The 23,926-nt window shown below is 38.7% G+C and overlaps 1 protein-coding gene and 1 non-coding gene across 11 annotated transcripts in view; one reads left to right on the top strand and one right to left on the bottom strand.

Annotated features, from left to right (window-relative positions):
- The window catches only part of CPLANE1 (ciliogenesis and planar polarity effector complex subunit 1), a 103,213-nt gene that overhangs the window by 16,085 nt on the left and 63,202 nt on the right, over positions 1-23,926 (bottom strand). For 9 of the 10 annotated variants that reach the window (XR_009690580.1, XM_061129929.1, XM_061129928.1 and 6 more), the window contains 8 exons: positions 23,629-23,824; positions 23,260-23,409; positions 20,458-20,711; positions 14,667-14,754; positions 7,802-7,924; positions 4,727-4,757; positions 4,087-4,218; positions 1,530-1,695 (listed from right to left, as the gene is read on the bottom strand). Coding sequence is in view for 9 of the 10 variants with exons in the window: in XM_061129929.1 (XP_060985912.1) it covers positions 1,530-1,695; positions 4,087-4,218; positions 4,727-4,757; positions 7,802-7,924; positions 14,667-14,754; positions 20,458-20,711; positions 23,260-23,409; positions 23,629-23,824 (1,140 nt within the window). In the remaining variant the exon portion in view is untranslated. The remainder of the gene's footprint in view (positions 1-1,529; positions 1,696-4,086; positions 4,219-4,726; positions 4,758-7,801; positions 7,925-14,666; positions 14,755-20,457; positions 20,712-23,259; positions 23,410-23,628; positions 23,825-23,926) is intronic. The other variant, XM_061129931.1, reaches the window with a different exon arrangement.
- Positions 18,147-18,253, top strand: LOC133046916 (U6 spliceosomal RNA). The gene has a single exon (XR_009690611.1). It is a non-coding gene; the product is annotated as a U6 spliceosomal RNA (small nuclear RNA).

Raw genomic sequence — 23,926 nt, 5'->3', positions numbered from 1 at the left:
TAAGGATGGAGACACCTATATTTTATACTCTGTCCTGTGATTAATCTCACCAAGAGCTTGGTTGATAAAAGCAGAAATGGGTGAGACATTCAAAACCATTATTTTAATGTTTTAAAATGTTTACCAGAAACTTACTACAGTAGGTTTATTGTGACTTGTAAACGCTTCAAAATGCATGCAATACAAGGTAAACTGGCCAACATCAGCTGTAAATATGTTTTATTCCAAAACACTAAGAGTTACTGTTGAAGTAATAATGAGGGTAAATCCTTTCACAGGGATGACTGTTTATATAAAAACGTACACGGAGAAGTGAATTCACTTTCTCAAGGTCCTATATAGTAGTCAATGATAAATGTAATGTTTTATTGATTTCTGATAAAAATTAAAATTTTAAATTACATTAATCCCTCACTAGTTCCATACCTTTACCCAAATAGAAACTAAACATTTACCTGCAATACTGAAGGAGATGTCCCAAAGTCTATGAACGAAACAGTCCCAACACCCTCAGAGTTAATTTATTCTCAATTTGGATATAATTCTAACCATCTGGGGTATCTGTTTGGCTGATGGGAGGGTGATATGGGAACTGACCCTCCATGGGGTGGAAGAATACACATATACACATGCACTGTAAGATTCTGGTCTTCAAGTAGCTCTGAAGGTTATTATCATGTCTCCAGAGCTATCAACGAAATGTTAAATGTTATCTAATGTCAGCATGCTCTCTCCAGACACAGGTAAATAAATGACATTTATAATAGTTCACCTAGTTTTGCAGATTTGGTGCTTAAATGTGACAATCTTACTTGGAAGATTCACTTATTTTATAAAATGTGTTTCCCTAATGATGGTGAAAAAAATGAAGTATATTTATTTCAGATTACAAAGTAAAAGATATACTATAATCCAAATGTAACATAAATGTGACTTTCATAGTTATGTAATCATGAAAGTAATACTGCCTCATTTCATCTTCTGAAGAAAAACACTTCTGACCTAGCTATGGTGATATCCAAGTCAGGACTCGGTAAACAACTGTTGACAGTTTAAAGGAAAGCTGAAACACACACAGAAGTGCCACTGTTCTGTTGGTACATGACTGGATCATACTTTAAAAAGGCTTCTTTTGTAGACAACTTACAGAGAGAAAATTGATTTTTAAAATGCCATTACTACATACATAGTCAAGTTGTTTGACTGCAACTGACTTTTCATTGAAAATTAAGGGAGTGACTTCAGTTGGTCACCCAATCCCTTGATCTCTTCATTCAATGGTTAAAATGTTAGAACCATAATCAGCCTCAGGGAGAAAAAATATTTTAAGACAATTGAATAAAACATGGTTTGTAGTCCCTGCTACATTTTGTTAAGGTAATTTCTTAATTTTCCCCGACTTAAGTAGAACGCTGACTTTTCTATCAAATAAAAAATGATTCCAAATTATGTTCATCCTTCTCTCAAATACCTGCCAGGAAAAAGTTATACATATTCTGTATAAATTACCCTTGATACTGTAGACTTACTGGGTTATTCCTGGGGCAGAAAGGATCATGTTCTTGTCCTCTTTTCTCTGCAAGCTGATTTAAGTACTCTGCCATTCTTTCTTTTCGTTTTCTTTTCATCCAGACTTGAATCTCTCTTCTCTCCTTCTCTGTTCTTTGTGGACGTCTACCAGAGGGATGTTGAATCCTGAGAAATTTAACCAGCAGTGCATCACTTGATTTTAAATTTGTTATGGAGATTATACACATACCCCAGTGTTCACTGCAGCACTATTTACAATCGCCAGGACATGGAAGCAACTTGAATGTCCACTGATAGGTGAATGGATAAAGAAGATATGGTACATACATACAATGGGATATTACTCAGTCATATAAAGGAATGGAATTGAGTCAGTTGCAGTGATGTGAATGAATCCAGAGCCTTGTCATACACAGTAAGTCAGAAAGAGAAAAACAAGTATTGTGTATTAATGAATATATGTGAAGTCTAGAAAAATGGTGCTGATGAACATATTTGCAGGTCAGGAACAGAGGTACAGATGTAGAGAAGGGACTTGGGGACACAGGTGGGACAGGAGAGGTTAAGATGAATTGAGAAAGTAGCACTGATATATACACACTAGCATGTGTAAGCCGGATAGCTGGTGGGAACTGCTGCACCGCAGCAGGAGCTCAGCTCAGTGACCTGGGATGGCCCAGAGGGGTGGATAGGGGCTGGGGGTGGGGGTGGGGTGGGAGGGAGGCTCCAGAGAGAGTGAATATATGCATACATGTGGGCTTTCCTGCTGGTTCAGATGGTAAAGAATCTGCCTACAATGCAGGAAACCTGGGTTCAATCCCTGGGTTGGGAAGATCCCCTGGAGGAGGGCATGGCATCCCACTCCAGAATTCTTTCGGGTTTTCCTGGCGGCTCAGATGGTAAAGAATCCGTCTGCAATGTGGGAGACCTGGGTTCAATCTCTGGGTTGGGAAGATCCCCTGGAGAAGGGAAAGGCTACCCACTCCAGTATTCTGGCCTGGAGAATTCCATGGACAGAGGAGCCTGGTAGGCTACAGTCCATGGGGTCACAAAGAGTCAGACACAACTGAGTGACTTTCCCTTTCATGGCTGATTCATGTTGCTGTACAGAAGAAACTAACAAAAGTGAAGCAATTATATTCCAATAGAGAAATACTATTTCTTTGGGAAGATTCTGCCCCATCTTTAAGAGTCATATGTTTATGATGTCTAGTCAATTTGCTCCAACCTGTCCCCTGAAATCCACTGACAACAATCTCAGGTCACCAAGAGCCTCTTCAGTCTTCATCCTACTGGACTTCTCTATAGTATCTGGTGCAACTGGCTTCTCCTTTCTGCTTTAAACTCTCTCTTACCTGGGTCTTTTTCTCACTCTCAAAACACAATACAGCCTCTTATACTGGGCACCCTTTTCTGCTCACCACCAATATGAATGTTTTCTTCATCAATCTATTCCTGGACCATCTCAATCACTTCCAAAACTTTTAACACAGAGATGACTTCTAAACTGCAGCCCTCCTGGATCCAGATCTGGCCTCAGGTTCCTGCCCAGGCTGTACTTCCCAGGGTCCAACCTGAGCTAATGAGGAGCACGGCAGGGATGCTGTGGCTGGCCCCGATCTATAAGAGACAGGACTCCTCTGAAGTTGACTCTGGCTTAAAGTCTCACCACTGACCCAGCTGAAGCTTTCCTAGAACCACACTGTACTCTGGACTTAACTGACTCAGCCTCCTCTCCTCCACAGGGAGTGGCCAGACTTGCACTGTGGTCTGACGCCTCACTTCTGATTTTCTTCCTCATAGGCATTTTCTCAATACAGCTTTTGTACATCTAATCCCATCCTGGCTTCTACACAAACAGTACTGACAGTGGCACAAGAAAACAGGTGGTGTGAGACAGCAACTAGGGGCCGACTCAAAACACCCAGCACGGGAAGCGACGCCATCCTAACATGAAGATGGGTTATGGACAGAGACGATGTGGTTTTATACTAGACACCTGCTTTTCTTCTGGGAGTCTGGACTCTTGGGATGTGCCAGGCAGAGAGTACCCTCTCCAACCAACCCCCAATGAATCAATAAGCCAAAAGATGTATGTATCCCAAAGAAGTATCAGTAGAAGAGGCAGCCTTTATTCTATCAAAAACCAGTTCATGGCCCAAGAAAGGCAACAAGGAAAAACATTGTAACATCATGTTCCAAGAAAAGCTATTTAAAATGTATTCTAAAGGTTCATGTCTAGGGTAAAGTACTATGAACTAAATTATTAATTACTTTAAGAAGAAACAGGATTATATTTATTTTTTACTCAGAGCGATGAGACCTTCAGAAAACTCAGGATACAGATGTGCTGTGTTAGCTACAGAAGCCAGTCTATGACTGTTGGAGGCAGGGGGGGAATGACACATAAACATCACAAAGTCTATTAACAGAGGAAAAGTATCTATGTAAGCTCTGAATCTGTTTCCTAAAAAATCACCAAAAATGGTCGTTTTTTTAATACTCTTGAACCATAAACCTTTTAAACAGGTTAAAAATGAATTATTCAATGATTACCTGGAGATGCTCCTAGCCTGTTGCTCTGTTAGGCCAAGCTCTTCCCTGGAAACTCCATCTTTTGTTATAAGGTCATTGATAATGTCTGCAATATCAGTCAGTTCACTCATCTGGAGTGGATCTACCGAAACCCTTCATCCCAAATGCAATATGAGAAATATAAATCAGTGTCCACAACTTACTTATATTAAGAAAAAATGAGCGTTTAAAACTATGCTCTCCAAGAGCATAAATGAACACAAAAAATGATAAGCATATAACTAATTTCATTCTATTGCTTTAATCTCATTAATCCTCAGTGGAAAAGCCTAATCATCAGTAATTGACAACTTCATATGTACTCTCAAAAGAGCAAATGTAAGGCCTAGACAGCTTCTAATCTGTCCTGCCTGTTGCAATTTAATACATATGTAGTAAAAGAAAATACAGCAAATACTTTAACTACCTACTCTAAAACAGTAAGAAAGATACAACATAACAATCGTAAGTTTCTTAAAAGATCCCATTCCCAATGGGAATTACATTCCTTTAATCCACAAAAAATATATAGTGTAAAGTTAACATACATAAGAACAACACAATATCCAGGACATATGATTTGTACCTAACTGCAAGTAAAACTATGAACTAAGATAGTTACCTTTCAAATAATTCATCACTGTTATTCACACCTTAAAAAAAAAGAAACATTACTATCAATTAAAATTTCAGGTCAGTTATTTTTTTCTATTTTAAATTATTAGCCTGATCTAGAAATTATATGTCCAGAAACTGAAATATTTTTAAACCTCCATTTGGTGGTGAATACTGCCCACATTTTAAGATTACTTGTCTATCCAGAGCACTCTGAACAATACATGTTAGGAGGTATAATCTACTTTGCTTCATACACACGGTTTAGAATACTGGAGTGTGATTTACTAAAAAGAAAACAAAAAATCTTTTGATGATCTGAAAGGAATACTTTGTAGAAACATCTAATTTAATCCCAAAAGCCTTTACATGGAAGAACATGACCCAGAGGATGATTTTTAAACCTTGTCCAGTAATAATAACATGTCTTTAAAGCAAAACATAGCCTTTCAGCTTTCTGTGTTTAACCCTCAAAGAGAACTGAGTTAACACAGAGAAAAGTGTCCTGACATCTCTTCTCGAAAACATTTCCTTAAGATTTTCTTATACTAAGATAAACCCACCTTGCCTCTATGACTGAGACATCCACATGTTTTTAATATTAAATAATTTTGCTTTCTTAAGCACATTTTTTGTTTTTTAAACCTCATATCAAGAATTTCACATTATCTTTGGTCTCTGAGTCTGGTCATTTGTGAGTTCTTCAATAATGGTATAAGTATAGACTTGTTTATATAGTTGCTAAGTCATGTCTGACCCCAAGAACTGTAACCCCCCAGGCTCCTCTGTCCATGGGATTTCCCAGGCAAGAATACTGGAGTGGGTTGCCATTTCCTTCTCCTGGGAATCTTCCTGACCCAGGGATCAAACCTGCATGTACTGCAGTGGCAGGCAGATTCTCTACCACTGCAATACCAGGGAAGCCCTAAGTATAGACTAATCAGATATAAAAGATCTAAGAAATCAATCATTTTATGGAAATGATTTTGATAAAGGCAGAAAAGTGTTAATAGTCAAATAACAACTTTTAAAAGTACTTATGTAGGAAGATTCTATCCATTTTCAAACCATCTTTGGATTTTTTTCTTTGGGATGGCCTTTATAAGTTACTAACAAACACAACAGATCAGCTTCATTCCTTGATAGTCACAATTCCTTTTTAAAAAAATGCCAAACAGTGACACTCAGCCTGATCATCAACTTCACTTATCAGAAATACCTCCTACACCGATAGGTCTTAAAGTCCTCAAAAAAACGCAGTCTTCTTTCTTGACTTTCTGGTGGCCTGTGAAACTGTTAGCGATTCATTTTGTCTTGAAAGTCCCTTCACCAGAGGCTGCTCATCCACTTCCCTCACTGGGTGGTGTGGGCTCATCCTGCTCTCTGATGGGTGATATTTCTCAGGCTGGTCCTGAGCATTTCCCCATTTTCCATCAGTATTAACTATATAATTAGGGAAAAGGCTCTTACTTCTGTTTTTTAAGTCTAAGCCTCTCAGCAAGCTATATTTGCTTATCAAAAGCAAGGTCCTAAATGTGATATGAATATCGCCTTAAACACTACATTTGGTTGAAGGTGCTCTAGAGTTTGACATTAAGACCTGGTGATATTCTCGCTCTTAGTCTGACAATGCTAACCAGCCATTTGCGTTCTCCTTTTCCACCCATGCCATCCACTTAGTCAGTCAGTATCATCAGCTGCCTATTCAGAATGTCTCATTTCTTTTCTCCTTTCCCACAACACTGCCCAGACCCTCATCACTGCCCAGCTCACATTAATTTAAAAGTTCACTAACTGACCTCGGCCTCCATCCTAGTCTTCTTCCAAATCTCTCCTGCTCAAAATTTGTCAGCGATTCCCAAGTACAAAACGGAGTTTAAATTTCTCAGATACAATCAGAACCCACTAGTGCCTCTAACTTCATTTCTCAATTCTCCCTTCCATAAGAGGAAAGAGGAAAGATACTGGTGACCAAGAACCTACAGGAATCAAACAGATTCTCAGCTAAATGCTTTATATACAGTAATTAATCTTCACAACTCAGTGAATAAAAATGATTATCCCTATATGATGATGACTGAAATATGAACAGAATCTAGAAATAGTTGAGAGAAAAAATATAAAGCTTAAAACCAGCTTAATAGTTTTTATTTAAATAACAGCAATGCCATTTAAAAGTAGCATTTTTAACTGCTTATATTACTTTAATAATGGTAATAAAACATATTGCAAACATTCAGTAAAATCATCCTTATTGACCATAAGTATCTGAGGGCAAAAAAGGTATTTCAAGGCCACAGTTAAGAGTTCCAATTGTGATAGGTAGTATGCCCTGCTATTATTATGACACAAAATATCACTTAGGACTAAGGAATAGCATTTTTAACTGTCAGCTCTAAAAGAAATAGAATGAACAATGGCCCTGAATTTCTCTAAGCCTGAATATTCTCAACTGTAAAATGGGAGAATAATGGTAGCTAGATCACAGGTCAGGCTTACACCGGGATCAACACACATAAAACAGTGATGTCTGGCATGTGGAAGAGGCCCAATAAGTCACAGTCATTATTTTGTTTCCAAATCAAAACTCTTAAAATTGGCAGAGTTTTAACTTCTCAATTTTTATAAAAATTAAATAGTATAGTATTATAATATACCGGTGTAATACTATAATGTTTCAGTGGCTATGTATTTAACGGGGCTTCCCAGGTGGCGCTAGTGGTAAAGAACCTGCCTGCCAATGCAGGAGATGTAAGAGACTTCGGTTTGACCCCTGGGTCAGGAAGATCCCCTGGAGGAGGGCATGGCAACTACTCTAGTATGCTTGCCTGGAGAATCCCATGACAGAGGAGCCTGAGTTACACAGAGATATGACACATCGTGTAGTGTATCTTATGAAAGTGACACGATAATGTAGTTCTTCATGTAAATGGCACAATTTTTAACTTTCTTTTCCCTGAAACTTAGGAATATTGCAATGGCTTCACAAATCCTTCACAACTATATTCCCAATAAAGTAAGTACTCTTCAGTAACAGTATCTTGGAAAATAAGAGTAAAGGAAAAAGAGTTAAGAACAATACCAAGAGAAGTCACATTCTGGTCACTGGAAAGGCTGACGGCTGAATGAGCTGAAGGAAGCACATAGGTTTTCTGACTAGGGTAAGTTTCCGTTACTGAAATCTCTTCTTTGTCCCTTTGATCTTCTTTATTCATATAGGTCAGGAAGTGCATTAATCCAGAGTATATATTACAATAAAAAGAAAATAATGATAATGGGAAAAAAATCACATGGAAAAGACATTATTCTGATAACTTTCTTACTGCATAATAAAATAATTTAATATAGTATTTAAAGTTTAAACTCTCTCATAGTAAGAAAATTTATTATCTACTACTAAATTTATTATCAATTTCAGAAAACACAACAGATGGAGCTGCAGTGAATAGGTCCATTACCTGTATAAAACACAGAAGAAATGGTAAATTAAAAAAAAAAATCATACACAACCAATCAAACTTGTAAATAAAGTAAGTCTCCTGGTGTCATAAAATAAAAAGGAATTCAAATCTGGGCACTAAATGGACAATGCTGCTAGTATAGTCCAAGGAGGAACAGGAGATGTGGTTCCTGCAGACACAGTGAGAGGAACTGAGAATGCTGAAGGACAGTTCTGTCCATAAAGTGGGGATAAAAAAATTCTGCCCTAGAGAAATAGCAAACTTTTTTATCTCCCTGGTAGTGGATGGGGAAAAAATAAAAGTTAACTCTAAGAAAACAGACACCCACCCCTGCCTTGCTCTACTACACGCAGGTGTGGGATCTGAGTTTATACTATCTATGTGGTACAGAAACTCCAAGCCAAGAAAATGATGATAAAAACTTGCCCCCATTTTCTTCTACTTCAGTAACAGCAAGAAGAAAATAACAAAATCATGCCAAAGAAAAACATACACAACCTAGCAGAACTACCCTCCTAAATAAGCTCAGTATAAAAAATTACAACTCACACAAAGGCATAAGCAACCCAGAGAGTCAGTATACACATCAGACAATTGAAAATATGCACACATGAAATAAAATAATCTGAAAGGCCATAAAATATTACTAAAATGATTAAACTGATAAAATAAGGTATAGAAACAACAATAAAAGAAAAGGACAGAGTACATCCAAAGAACAGATAGATTTGAAAAAGAAATAAATCTTCTGTACTATAAGAATGTAGTCACCAAAATTAAAGTCCTACAGCAAAGACGACACGGCAGTAGAGAGAATTAGTAAACTAACAGAAAGAGTTCTGAGGAAATATCCTGGAGCACATCACTGAGAGAGAAAAGGTAGAACTTGAGCAGTGGTTAAGAGACAGGGGATAGTCTGAGAAGTTCCAACATACCTCTAACAAGTGCTTTAGAAAAAGGAACAGAAAGAATGGGGAGGAAGCAATACTCCAAAAGAAAGCAGATAAAACTTCCCAGTGTTAACACTGCAAATTAATGAACCATTCCTACTCCCATATAGAATAAATAAAAAGAATTATACACCTAGATACACCATCTCAAAATGCAAAATAAACCAAAAAGAAGAAAGCTGTAAAAGCGATCAGAGGTAAAAGAACAGCAATTAGACATCAAGTGGGTATTATAAACTCAGCAATTAGAAATGTCAATGGAAAATGGAATAATATCTTAAAAGACTGAGGGAAAATAAGCAGCAACCTAGAATTCTGACCTCGGCTATAAGCCATAACTCACAAATTGTAGTAAAATTACAACTATTTTCAAAGACTGGGAGAATTTGCTACTAACAGACTCTAGTTGAAATAACTAATAAAGGAAGGAAGAAGGAAACAGTCCTCAAAGAAGTGGATGCAAGGAGCAACTCTGGGCAATAACAGCACAAAAGAGAAAATGCCAGACTGCACCTTGGGGAATAATGACAAGTATTATTTGATAAAACTTGTATTTTTGTCTAATATATTTATTTTTTACATATGTACATCATTCAGTTTACAATTTCTTTGAAAAAAAGAAGCAACTGAGGGGAAATAAAATGGCAAAGATGCTGATAAATTCAAGTTAGTACAGACATATAAAAATAAAAGACAAAGGAGACTAAGTGGGCAGGTTAAAAACAAGGTACAAATTGAACAAAGTAGGGAAAACCACTAGACCATTCAGGTATGATCTAAATCAAATCCCTTACGATTATACAATGAAAGTGACATATAGATTCAAGGGATTAGATCTGATAGAGTACCTGAAGAACTATGGACGGAGGTTCGTGACACTGTACAGGAGGCAGTGATCAAGAAGACCATCCCCAAGAAAAAGAAATACAAAAAAGGCAAAATGATTGTCTGAGGAGGCCTTACAAATTGCTGAGAAAAGAAGAGAAGCTAAAGGCAAAGGAGAAAAGGAAAGATATATCCATTTGAATGCAGAGTTCCAAAGAATAGCAAGGAAAGATAAGAAAGCCTTCCTCAGTGATCAAAGCAAAGAAATAGAAAACAATAAAATGGGAAAGACTAGAAATCTCAAGAAAATTAGAGATACCAAGGGAATATTTCATGCAAAGATGGGCTCAGTAAAGGACAGAAATGGTATGGACCTAACAAAAGCAGAAGATATTAAGAAGAGGTGGCAAGAATACACAGAAGAACTGTACAAAAAAGATCTTCATGACCCAGATAACCACGATGGTGTGATCACTCACCTGGAGCCAGACATCCTGGAATGTGAAGTCAAGTGGGCCTTAGGAATCACTATGAACAAAGCTAGTGGAGGTGATGGAATTCCAGTTGAGCTATTTCAAATCCTAAAAGGTGATGCTGTGAAAGTGCTGCACTCAATATGCCAGCAAATTTGGAAAACTCAGCAGTGCCCACAGGACTGGGAAAGGTCAGTTTTCATTCCAATCCCAAAGAAAGGCAATGCCAAAGAATGCTCAAACTACCACACAATTGCACTCATCTCACGTGCTAGCAAAGTAATGCTCAAACTTCTCCAAGCCAGGCTTCAAAAGTATGTGAACTGTGAACTTCCAGATGTTCAAGCTGGATTTAGAAAAGGCAGAGGAACCAGATATCAAATTGCCAACATCTGTTGGATCATTAGAAAAGCAAGAGAGTTCCAGAAAAACATCTACTTCTGCTTTACTGACTATGCCAAAGCCTTTGACTGTGTGGATCACAACACAGTGTAGAAAATTCTGAAGGAGATGGGAATTCTAGACCACCTGACCTGCTTCCTGAGAAATCTGAATGCAGGTCAAGAAGCAACAGTTAGAACTGGACATGAAACAACAGACTGGTTCCAAATTGGGAAAGGAGTACATCAAGGCTGTATACTTAATGATAAAACAGATAAAATTCAACAAAAGTAATCATCATTAACTATATTCATTTTATAACATAGCCTAAACTACATAAGATATACCCATAGCCTGAACCACATAATATATACCCAATTGACTGCAGAGTTCCAAAGAACAGCAAGGAAAGATAAGAAAGCCTTTTTAAGTGAACAGTGCAAAGAAATAATAGAAAACAACTGAATGGGAAAAACTAGAGATCTCTTCAAGAAAACTGGAGATACCAAGGGAACATTTCATGCAAGGATGGTCATGATAAAGTATAGAAATTGTAAGGACCTAACAGTAACAGAAGAGATTAAGAAGAGGTGCAAAGAATACACAGAAGAACTGTACAAAAAAGGCCTTAATGACCTGAATTACCACAATGCCTGTGGTCACTCACCTAGAGCCGGACATCCTGGAGTGTGAAGTTAAATGGACCTTAGGAAGCATTAGTACAAACAAAACTAGTGGAGGTAATGGAATTCCAGCTGAGCTATTTCAAATCCTAAAAGCTGATACTGTTAAAGCAATGTACTCAATATGTCAACAAATTTGGAAAAGCCAGCAGTGGCCACAGGACTGAAAAAGCTTATTATTCCAATCCCAAAGAAAGGCAATCCCAAAGAATGTCCCAACTACCAAACAGTTGTACTCATCTCACATGCGAGGAAGCTAATTCTCAAAATCCTTCAAGCCAGGCTTCAACAGTACGTGAACTGAGAACTTCCAGATGTATAAGCTGGATTTAGAAAATGCAGAGGAACCAGAGATTGAACTGTCAACGTTCACTGGATCATAGCAAAGCAAGGGAATTCCAGGAAAATATCTATTTCTGCTTCATTGACTACACTAAAATCTTTGACTGTGTGGATCACAACAAACTGTGGAAAACTCTTAAAGAGATGGGAATACCAGACCACCTTACCTGTCTCCTGAGAAACCTGTATGTAGGTCAAGAAGCAACAGTTAGAACTATACATGGAACAATAGACTGGTTCCAAATTGGGAAAGGAGTATATCAAGGCTGTATATTGTCACCCTGCTTATTTAACTTATATGTAGAATGCATCATGCGAAATGGCAGGCTGGATGAAGCACAAGCTGGAATCAATATTGCCGGGAAAAATATCAATAACCTCAGATATGCAGATGACACCACCCTTATGGCAGAAAGCAAGTAAGAACTAAAGAGCCTCTTGATGAAAGTAAAAGAGGAGAGTGAAAAAGTTGGCTTAAAACTCAATATTCAGAAAACTAAGATCATGGCAACTGGTCCCATCACTTCATGGCAAATAGATGGAGAAAAAATGGAAACAGTGACAGACTATTTTTGGGGGCTCCAAAATTACTGCAGATGGTGACTGAAGTCTTGAAACTAAAAGATGCTTGTTCCTTGGAAGAAAAGCTATGAGAAAGCTGCTGCTAAGTCGCTTCAGTCATGGCTGACTCTGTGCGACCCCATAGACGGCAACCCACCAGGCTCCGCCGTCCCTGGGATTCTCCAGGCAAGAACACTGGAGTGGGTTGCCATTTCCTTCTCCAAAGCATTAAAATGAAAAGTGAAAGTGAAGTCGCTCAGTCGTGTCCGACTCTTCGCGACCTCATGGACTGCAGCCTACCAGGCTCCTCCGTCCGTGGGATTTTCCAGGCAAGAGTACTGGAGTGGGGTGATGAGAAAGCTAGACAGCATATTAAACAGCAGAGACATCACTTTGCTGACAAAGGTCTGTATAGTCAAAGCAATCGCTTTTCCAGCAGTCATGGATGAATATGAGGGTTGGACCATATAAGAAGGCTGAGTGCCAAAGAATTGACTCTTTTGACCATGGTGCTGGAGAAGACTCTCTGAGAGTCCCTTGGAAAGCAAGGAGATCAAACCAGTCAATCCTACATGAAATCAACCCTGAATATTCATTGAAAGGTTGAATGCTGAAGCTGAAGCTCCAAAACCTTGGCCAACTGATGTGAAGAGCTGACTTGTCAGAAAAGACCCTGATACTAGGAAAGATTGAAGGCAGGAGGCAATGAGGATGACAGGGGATGAGATGGTTAGACAGCATCATCAACTCAATGGACATGAGTCTGAGCTAACTCTGGGTGGAGAAGGACAGGGGTGCCTGGCATGCTGCAGTCCATGGGGCGGCAAAGAGTCGGACATGACCTGGTGACTGAATAACAACAAAACAAGTACATAAAGAAATATTTAACAGAATTACAAAGAGAAATAAACAATTCCAAATCATTGTAGGTAATTTTTAATGTGCCCTTCTGAACAGTATAATTTAGAAGTTTGACTATGATATATGTGTATGTGACTACACACATACACACACATCTCCTACATAAACAGAAAATGCTCATTCTTTTCAAATAAACAGAATATTTACAAAAACTGACTATATATCCTAAGCCTCCAGGGAAACTGTAACAAATATCTAAGAGTGATATTCATTGGAAGGACTGATGCTGAAGCTTCAATACTTTGGCCACCTGATGCAAACAACTGACTCATTGGAAAAGACCCTGACAGTGGAAAAGATTGAAGGCAGGAAGAGAAGGGGATGACAGAGGATGAGACGGTTGGATGGCACCACCGACTTGATGGACATGTGTGTGAGCAAGCTCCAGGAGTTGGTGATGTACAGGGAAGCCTGGTGTGCTGCAGTCCATGGGGTTGCAAAGAATTGGACACGACTGAGCAACTAAACTGAAGTAAACTGAAGAATAATATTATCATACACTCATCTAATCACAATACAATGAAAATGGAAATAAATTACAAAAATAAAGCCCAAGGCACATAATATTTGGAAGCTAAAAAGTCTTTTTAGGAGCTGAGGAAGAAATCTTAATATAAATTGAATACCACCAAATGATTTAACAGCAGCACCCTTATCTGGGTCCTTGAAGAAACATGTCCAGCCTCAAATGTATTCATTAGAAAAAAACAAAGTATGAAGTTAGGAAAAATCCCACAAAGTACGCCTCCAAGAGCAGAAGAAATATTAAAGCTAAGAGTAGAAATTTGTGAAAAAGAATATTAAGAAACAATAGACAGAATCAATAATCCAAACCCTGTTTTCTGGCAAAATGCATTAAACTGCTTACTAGACTAAATGAAAGAGAGAATATAGATATTAACAACCATAGATATGGTAGACATTTTAAAAAATACCCAAATTCTCATTCTTAAAATAAGAAATGCAAAAGCTTAATAACTTCACCATTGCCAGGTCATTGAACCTGAACTTCAGGTTCTGGCTCCTCTGATGACCACAGACAGACCACCATCTCAGCACAAGATCTGTGTAATTCTCAGCGCTTTTGCGGCCAGTGGTGTGGAGTCACAGAACTAAGGTCCAGCCCACACTGCCTCATTCTGGGGCAAAGGCCAGAGGAGGTTATAGCATCAGCTTCTCAGGAAATGGCCTGAGGTGGGAGCCAATTATGTTTTCACAAAACTAATCCTCACCTAAAATAAGGGTACCGATGGCTTCAGCTCACATAAGAAGACTACTTCTGGCACACCCAAAGGCAATACTTATCCTTCCAAAGAAAGGCTTCAGTCCCACCCCAGACCCCTCACAAACCTTCTTCAGAAATGCTAATGGTTTTTGAAGAGAATGTTTTTTCCGATTCAGGGCCAGAAGACAGTTCAATGGGACCCACAGGTTCAACCTATAGAAAAACATATACCATAAAATAACGGTTACAAGTTTAATAGTTTGATTATTTCAAAATACCATAAATAATTTTACATAGGTTTTTTCATATTTGCATTGAAAGAATGCAAATATGAAAGGTGAAAGAATAAGGTTGAATCCAATATGAGTTAAATGGTGAGGTTTTTTAAAAAGGAGTAAATTTTTACTTACTTTGTATCTTAACCAATTTAACCTTTTAAGAAGCTCAGGAAAACTACATCACAAATTTTAGAATGGGGAGGAATTTTAACTGCCATCAAGACAAAACTTTCTCTTTTATTTACACAGTTCACCTTTATTTTACTTATTTTTTAATTGAAGTATAATTGACTTACAGTGTTATATTAGCTTCAGATGTATACTACAGTAATTCAATATTTTTATACACTACTCACCATATAAAGCTACACAACATTATTCACTGTTCTCCCTGTGCTGTACATTATATCACTGACTTATTTTTATAGTTGGTAATTTGTACCTCTTAATCCCCTTCACTTATTTCACCCATCTCCCACCCACCTCTCTTCTGGCAACCACTGGTTTGTTCGCTGTGTCAATGAGTCTGATTCTCTTTTGTGTTTCAGATAGTCTTTTCAGCAAAAAGTGTTGGGAAAACTAGACAGCTACATTTAAAAGAAGGAAACGAGACCATTTTCTTACACCATACACAAAATACACTCAAAACTGTCTGTTGCTAACACATGAAAAGATGCTCAACATCACTCATTATCAGAGAAATGCAAATCAAAACCACAATGAGGTACCATTACACGCCAGTCAGGATGGCTGCTATCCAAAACTCTACAAGCAATAAATGCTGGAGAGGGTGTGGAGAAAAGGGAACTCTCTTACACTGTTGGTGGGAATGCAAACTAGTACAGCCACTATGGAGAACAGTGTGGAGATTTCTTAAAAAACTGGAAATAGAACTGCCATATGACCCAGCAATCCCACTCCTGGGCATACACACTGAGGAAACCAGATCTGAAAGAGACATGTGCACCCCAATGTTCATCGCAGCTCTGTTTATAATAGCCAGGACATGGAAGAAACCTATATGCCCATCAGCAGACTAATAGATAAGGAAACTGTGGTACATATACACCATGGAATATTACTCAGCCGTTAAAAAGAATTCATTTGAATCAGTCCTAATGAGATGGATGAAACTGGAGCCCATTATACAGAGTGAAGTAAGCCAGAAAGATAAAGAACATTACAGCATACTAACACACATATATGGAATTTAGAAAGATGGTAACGATAACCCTATACGCAAAACAGAAAAAGAGACACAGATGTACAGAACAGACTTTTGAACTCTGTGGGAGAAGGTGAGGGTGGGATGTTTCAAAAGAACAGCATGTATATTATCTATGGTGAAACAGATCGCCAGCCCAGGTGGGATGCATGAGACAAAGTGCTCGAGCCTGGTGCACTGGGAAGACCCAGAGGAATCAGGTGGAGAGGGAGGTGGGAGGGGGGATCGGGATGGGGAATACGTGTAAATCTATGGCTGATTCAGGTCAATGTATGACAAAACCCACTGCAATGTTGTGAAGTAATTAGCCTCCAACTAATAAAAAGAAATGAAAAAAAAAACAAAAAACTGTCTGTTGCTGTTTTTCAGTTACTAAGTTGTGTCTGACTCTTTGCAACCGCATGGATGGCAGCACACCAGGTTTCCCTGTTCTTCACTATCTCTCAGAATCTGCTCAAACTCATGTCCAATGAGTTGGTGACACCATCCAACCATCTGATAAAGTCTTATATGTAAGACCGGAAACTGTAAACCCCTAGAAGAAAACTTAGGCAATAGGCTCTCTGACATTGGTCTCAGCAATATATTTTTGGATCTGTCTCCACAGGCAAGTGTAACAACAGCAAAAATAAACAGAGACTACAACAAACCAGAAAGTTTTTGCACAGTCAAGGAAACCAACAACAAAACAGAAAGGCAACCTACAGGCTGGGAGAAAATATTTGCAAATACTCTCTCTGAAAAGGGAGTAATATCTAAAATACTAACAGAACTCATACAGCTAATATAAAAAAAAAAAACAATTTAAAATTGGGCACAGGACATGAACAGATATTTTTCCCAAAGATAGCATACAAATAGCCAGTGGACTTATGAAAAGATGGTCAACGTCACAAATCATCTAGGAAATGCAAATCAAAACCACAATGAGCTATCATATGCCAGACAGATTGGCTATTATTAAAAAGACAGACAAGTATGTGGAGAAAAGGGAAGCCTTGTGCACCGCTGGTGGGAAGTAAACGGGTGCAGCCACTATGGAAAACAGTATGGAAGTTCCTCAAAAAAGAAAAACAGGTCCACCACACAATCCACAAAGTCCAATTTGGGGGATTTATCTGAAGAAATCAAAATCTTTCATTTTAAAGATGAGGAATGAGGACCAGGGAAATGCAGAGACTTTCAAATCCAGAACATGGACTTGAACCCATATTTTTAAGGCACCTGTTTGGTGTGTCCACAGTGCCCCTCAGCTTCTTCCAGACCTACAGGCCATTTACCTAAACTAAAATGAGCAAGTAAAAAAAAAATCTCTGTATTTATGTGTGCATCATAATAGTATGAGAACATTTTAAACTAATATGCCAAACCTTTCATTTAAATCAGTTCTATTTCCTTAAAGTAGTCACCTCGGAAGACTATATGTTTATTGAGTTTGATCAACCAATTTTACAATTCTTTGTTTGAAGTTGCCTCCCAAGCTTGGGCGACAATTATTAATAATTATTCCATTATTATTATATGAATGTGATTTTATTTCTGTCTGAATCTAAAAATGAGAGCACAAAAACAGCCATCAAATAAACATTTATCAGATGCCTGCCATGGACCAAGCAAAAGACAACTTCTTACCTACCAGTGTGGAAAGGCTGGGGCTGAGAGGGGACCAGTATCAGAACTTGGGGGAACCTTTAAAACACACGAGTGTGACCTATGCCCTCCTCCTTGAGAAGCCATCTCCCCCTCCCGTCTCTCTCCCCGCCCCACCCTGGTCAATAGGGCTGGCATATTTTTGGTGCACACATCTATCTTCTTTTATTAGATTCTAAGCTCCTTGAGAGTAGCGACTATGCCTTATTTACTTTCCTTATTTACTTTCCTTTTCCTTATTTCTTTTACTTCACTTTCCTACAAGCCAGGATCAAGACTAGACTGAGGTGGAAGTAACATACCTGGTTTTACATAAACTAGAAGCTTAATAAACTAAAAGAGAAGGCAACTTTGAAAGTGATTCCTTGGAACATGGACTTTCAGGGACAATTTCAACACTCAACATTAATTTGGATGTAATAAATCTAAACCTGGATTAAAAACAAAAAGGAGTGCTCGCTTCAGCAGCACACATACTAAAACTGGAACGATACAGAGAAGATTAGCATGGCCGCTGTGCAAGGATGACACGTAAATTCGTGAAGCGTTCCATATTTTAAAAAAATAAATTAATCAATTAAAAAAAATAAAAACAAAAAGGAAAACAATCAAATAAACACCATAATGTCATTACTTATGAGTAATCCTGAAACTAATACAACATTGTAAATCAACTACACTGCAATAAAAATTTTAAAAACCAAAACAGCAACCCTACTTCATATATTATTTTCACTGTAGTTTCACATATATTAAATCTTAGCTTTTTAATAATTGCTAAACCTTTGGATTAAAGAAATGCCATAATCCTAATAAATATATTTTTTTAAAATATCAACATTCTTGGGAGAAAATAACAGCAATCGAAGCAACAGACAAAGGATTAATCTCAAAAATATACAGGCAACTCCTGAAGCTCACTTCCAGAAAAATAAATGACCCAATCAAAAAATGGGGCAAAGAACTAAACAGACATTTCTCCAAAGAAGACATACAGATGGCTAACAAACACATGAAAAGATGCTCAACATCACTCATTATCAGAGAAATGCAAATCAAAACCACAATGAGATACCATTACACGCCAGTCAGGATGGCTGCTATCCAAAACTCTACAAGCAATAAATGCTGGAGAGGGTGTGGAGAAAAGGGAACCCTCTTACACTGTTGGTGGGAGTGCAAACTAGCACAGCCACTATGGAAAACAGTGTGGAGATTCCTTAAAAAACTGGAAATAGAATTGCCATATGACCCAGCAATCCCACTCCTGGGCATACACACCGAGGAAACCAGATCTGAAAGAGACACATGCACCCCAATGTTCATCGCAGCACTGTTTATAATAGCCAGGACATGGAAGCAACCTAGATGCCCATCAGCAGATGAATGGATAAGGAAGCTGTGGTACATATACACCATGGAATATTACTCAGCCATTAAAAAGAATTCATTTGAATCAGTTCTAATGAGATGGATGAAACTGGAGCCCATTATACAGAGTGAAGTAAGCCAGAGAGATAAAGACCAATGCAGTATGCTAACGCATATATATGGAATTTAGAAAGATGGTAACAATAACCCTATATGCAAAACAGAAAAAGAGACACAGATGTACAGAACAGACTTTTGGACTCTGTGGGAGAAGGTGAAGGTGGGATTTTCTGAGAGAAGAGCATTGAAACAAGTATACTATCAAGGGTGAAACAGATCACCAGCCCAGGTTGGATGCGTGAGACAAGTGCTCAGGGCTGGTGCACTGGGAAGACCCAGAGAGATGGGAAGGGGAGGGAGGCGGGAGGGGGGATCAGGATGGGGAATACATGTAAATCCATGGCTGATTCATGTTAATGTATGGCAAAAACCACTACAATACTGTAAAGTAATTAGCCTCCAACTAATAAAAATAAATGAAAAAAATAAATAAAATATCAGCATTCTAGTAACCTGGAATATTTATTAGGTATGTCACTGATGGACTTCTTTTTCTGCAAATTTGCATTTTCTGCAATTTGCATTTCCCAATATAAGGCTTTAATATATTCAAAATATTTTTACTATTTGCTCATTAATCTTTTATATACCTTTTATTTCCTAAAAAAAGACAGGATATTTGTATAAAATAAGAGAGTTCTATTTATCTACCATTATACACCATATACATTAATCTCTAACCTAAACATTAATCTCTTTATGATGCATACTTTTTAAAGATACAGAAAACTTTTAAGGATTACTAAGCCCGTTCTATAAATTATTTGAAAGAAATTGAGAATTCAAAATGTAAGGACAACAATGTCTGTAAAGTTACAAAAATCTTGCTGAAGAAAATGATACTCAACTGAGAGCAGGATTCTTCGAAAACCACATTCTGGTTTTGTAATTCATGTATTTATTTTCCTGGTAGAAGTTGAGGGTTCAATTCTTAAAAGCTTAATGCTTAAGTGGTTCTCCACGAGGAGTGATTTTGCCCCTCAGAGGATATTTGCCAATGCCTGCAGACATTTTTTGTTATTAAGGCTAAAGGGAATGTTACTGACAGCTAGTGGGTCAAGACTAGGGATGCTACTAAAATCCTACAATGCATGGGATAGATGTCCACAACAGAGAACTACCTGGCCCAATGTCAGCAATGCTGGAGGCTGAGAAACCTTGGCTTTTGAAACCATTTCTCATTATTTTGAAAAATCAAGAGTCTAAAATTATATCACTCTACAAATCTAGTAAGTAGGTTAACAAACAAATAAACAAGTAAAGGCTGTCTACCTTCACACAGTGTCGGTCTGGCACTGTGTGTCTGGGGTAATTGTGCTCTATGTTTTCAGCAAGGTTCTGTATTGCTAATAGCTGTTCATCAATTCTCTGAAGCTTTGCGGTGAGATGCTCCAGCCGGAGAGCGGCAGGGCTTGGTGCAGGACGAGCGGTGGGGACTTCCTGTAGCACCTCCCACAGCAGGTAGTCTTCTGTAGCATCTGACTTTGAGCTCGGTTCCTTGAAGCGAAAATCTGGCTTTGGAGTATCTAAATATTATTAAAGGGAATATCAGAACTGACTACAATTAAGAAAGAAATTGTAATAGATGCTGACGATTTAATTTCTTGAAGACCTCAATTTAAGTCAACATAACATTTCCTTCTTCCAAATAAGTTTAATTTAGTACACTTAAGAAACAGCTGGGGGTGGGGGGGAAGAAACAGCCTCAGCTTCTTGACTTCTGAGATTACTCTTTGTTGTGAGATAAAAATATATAACAGTGGTAGTGGTAATATATAGCAGTGGTAATATATAATATTACCATTACCACAAAGCACCATTACAATGACATCTGAATGTTAATGTTACTTTTACCTTCTGCTACACAAATATACTTCATCAAAAAGCAACCTTAAAGTCTTTGTGACTTTTTAAAACTCTACCTGAAAACCAACAACATCACACAGTAAAAGCTAGGTCCAATGTAGGTCATTACGGCCTCTACGTGGGATCTCAGGCAAACATGAAGTCTCTCAAGACCAATATGTATCAAAGTCAATGACTCTCTGTACTTTTAAACTCAGCTGACTCTTGTCCCTAATTTGAAACACTTCTGGCCTCTGGGTCTTCTCCTCCCTATCTCACTCTCCCTTCTCAGTCATCATCTTGGTCTTTTTTTCTGCAACCCACACTCCTTTCACCCTTCAGTATTTCCAGGCAGGGCACCAGTCTCAGATCACAGCTCTTCTCACTCCACCCACCCTCTCTGGGTGAGGTCTCGGGAGCACTGCTGACTCGCACATCCAAACAGCACTCTCTGTGAGCTCCAGTTCTTAATCTTTCTGTGTCCTGAACATCTTATTCTGCTCTTACTCTGTTTTTCAGTCACTAAGTCATGTCCGACTCTTTGCGAGCCCATGAACTGCAGCACGCCAGGCTCCTGTCCTCCACTATATCCCAGAGTTTGCTCAAATCCATGTCCACTGAGTTAGTGATGCAATCTAATCATCTCATCCTCTGTCGTCCCCTTCTCCTCCTGCCTTCAGTCTTTCCCAGCATCAAGGTCTTTTCCAATGAGTCGGCTCTTCCCATCAGTTGGCCTAAGTATTGAAGCTTCAGCTTCAGCATCAGTCCTTCCAATGAATATTCAGGGTTGATCTCCTTTAGGATGGACTGGTTGGATCTCCTTGCAGTCCAAGGGACTCTCAAGAGTCTTCTCCAGCACCACAGTTCAAAAGCATAAATTCTTCAGCACTCAGCCTTCGTTACGGTTCAATTCTCACATCCATACATGACTATTGGAAAAACCATAGCTCTGACTATCTGGACCTTCGTTGGCAAAGTGAAGTCCCTTATTTGGCAAAGTGATGTCATCTTATTCAGGCTGTCCCTGAATCAAATCAAAGGCAGATCAAACCAAACTCACAGCTTTTGCCCTTCTACCCTCTTTCCTCCTGATTGCCCAGATCAGGGAACAGCACTATCATTCACCCAGTTTCCCAAGCCAGCTGCCTGAAATGCATTCAAGGTTCTTCTCTTTCCTTCAGCTCCAACATGACACCAAATACTGATGATCCCCCTGCCAATCATTTCCTCATTCCTACCACCACAGCTTAACTGAAGCTTTCACAACCCAAGGACACCAAACAGTATGAAAGAAAGTGAAAGTGAAGTCGCTAAATCATGTCCGACTCTTTGCAACCCCATGGACTGTAGCCTACCAGGTTCCACCATCCATGGGGTCTTTCAGGCAAGAATACTGGAGTGGATTGCCATTTCCTTCCCCAGGAGATCTTCCCAACCCAGGGATTGAACCCGGGTCTCCCGCATTGTAGGCAGATGCTTTACCGTCTGAGCCACCAGGGAAGTCCCAGTCTCTAAATACTTCACTCCTTTCTAGCCCAAATTCTACAAAGGCCCCAGAGAGATCTTTTAAAACATAAATCTGATATTGTTCCTTTTCCATCTGAAATCCTTGAGCAGTTCTCTAACGCCTTCACCTTTAAAGTTCAAATGCTTAGGAATGAGAGACAATGGCATCGTCTTTCCTAGGCCTTCCTATCCAGCGCTTCTCTTGCTATTTCTTTAAAACAGAAAAACACCAAGCACAGTGAACTTTAATTTTCTCAGACTTAGCATCTTGAGTCGCAATAAGATCTGTTCTATCTGTGTGATCTATTCTATGCAGCTTTCTCTTGCTCAATCCTACTGTTAAAGATTCCATTTAGGTGTCTCTCCCCTACATAGCCTCAGTCCTCCCCAGAGATGGATTAGATGCTGTATTCCCCAACAATCTCATCCTCATCACCATGACGACACGTACCTACAGTCATCTCTTGACTCCTCTGCTTTCCTTTCCCCAAGACGTGAGCCCACAGGCAGAGAGCCTGGTCTCCTCTTCTCTGGTCCCTACGCGTTGTCCCTAACTTGGTGCTCAGTGAATGAAGAGATGGTCAGATGAGGCTTATGATGCCTGTCCTACTTGACTCCACAGAGATTTTGTGAGGATCAAATTATTCAACAAAAAAACCTAAGTGTGAATGACTAAACAAAAGTAAGTAACGATTATTTTCAGTCCCAGGGTAGGACCTTCACCTGTGTCCTGCCGTTTGTCTGATGGCAGAGGTGGGCTGACGCGAGGCTCCTTCACTTCTGTACTGCCTGCTTTCCAGCCGCGTCCACCCAGACAGGATGGAGACACTGTCGCAGGTTTAAAGCATAAATCCACAGCAGAACAGGCAGATTCTACCAAGAATATGAAAGGCATACAAAGACTGATTCTAAACTTATAAATAAGGTATTGAAAAGATTAATAGAACATTTCTAAATGTGAATATAAACATCTAAAACAACAGTGAATTTGGAGGAGGAGAGCTAAGAGACAAGAGTAGGGATATTAATGCTACATTAAAGAAGTTTTCAAAAATGTTTTAAATTTATTTTAAAAGTAGGAAAAATTATTACCTTTACTCTTGAGATTGTCAAGAGTCAGGGGAATAGCATTAGTAACTGAAGCTGCCATGTAATGTAATTCTGCAGAAGATGGGACTTCTAGACATTCACTGTGTTGCTTGGTATTATCTGAAGGCTCTTCCTTGACAGGTAATTCCTGTAGATCATCAGCTTCAATGTCAATCACATTTATGTAAGTGTGTCCAACCTGAGCCAAAACATAAAATCAAAGAGGGTTACATTCCTTTTATTTACATGGCTATTCCATCCTACCCTTACCAAAAAAAGGTTTAATTCTCAAGAGCTTACA

The sequence above is a fragment of the Dama dama genome, chromosome 25 (assembly GCF_033118175.1).
Source record: "Dama dama isolate Ldn47 chromosome 25, ASM3311817v1, whole genome shotgun sequence".
NCBI lineage: Eukaryota > Metazoa > Chordata > Mammalia > Artiodactyla > Cervidae > Dama > Dama dama.
This window is presented reverse-complemented; position numbering and strand designations above follow the sequence as displayed.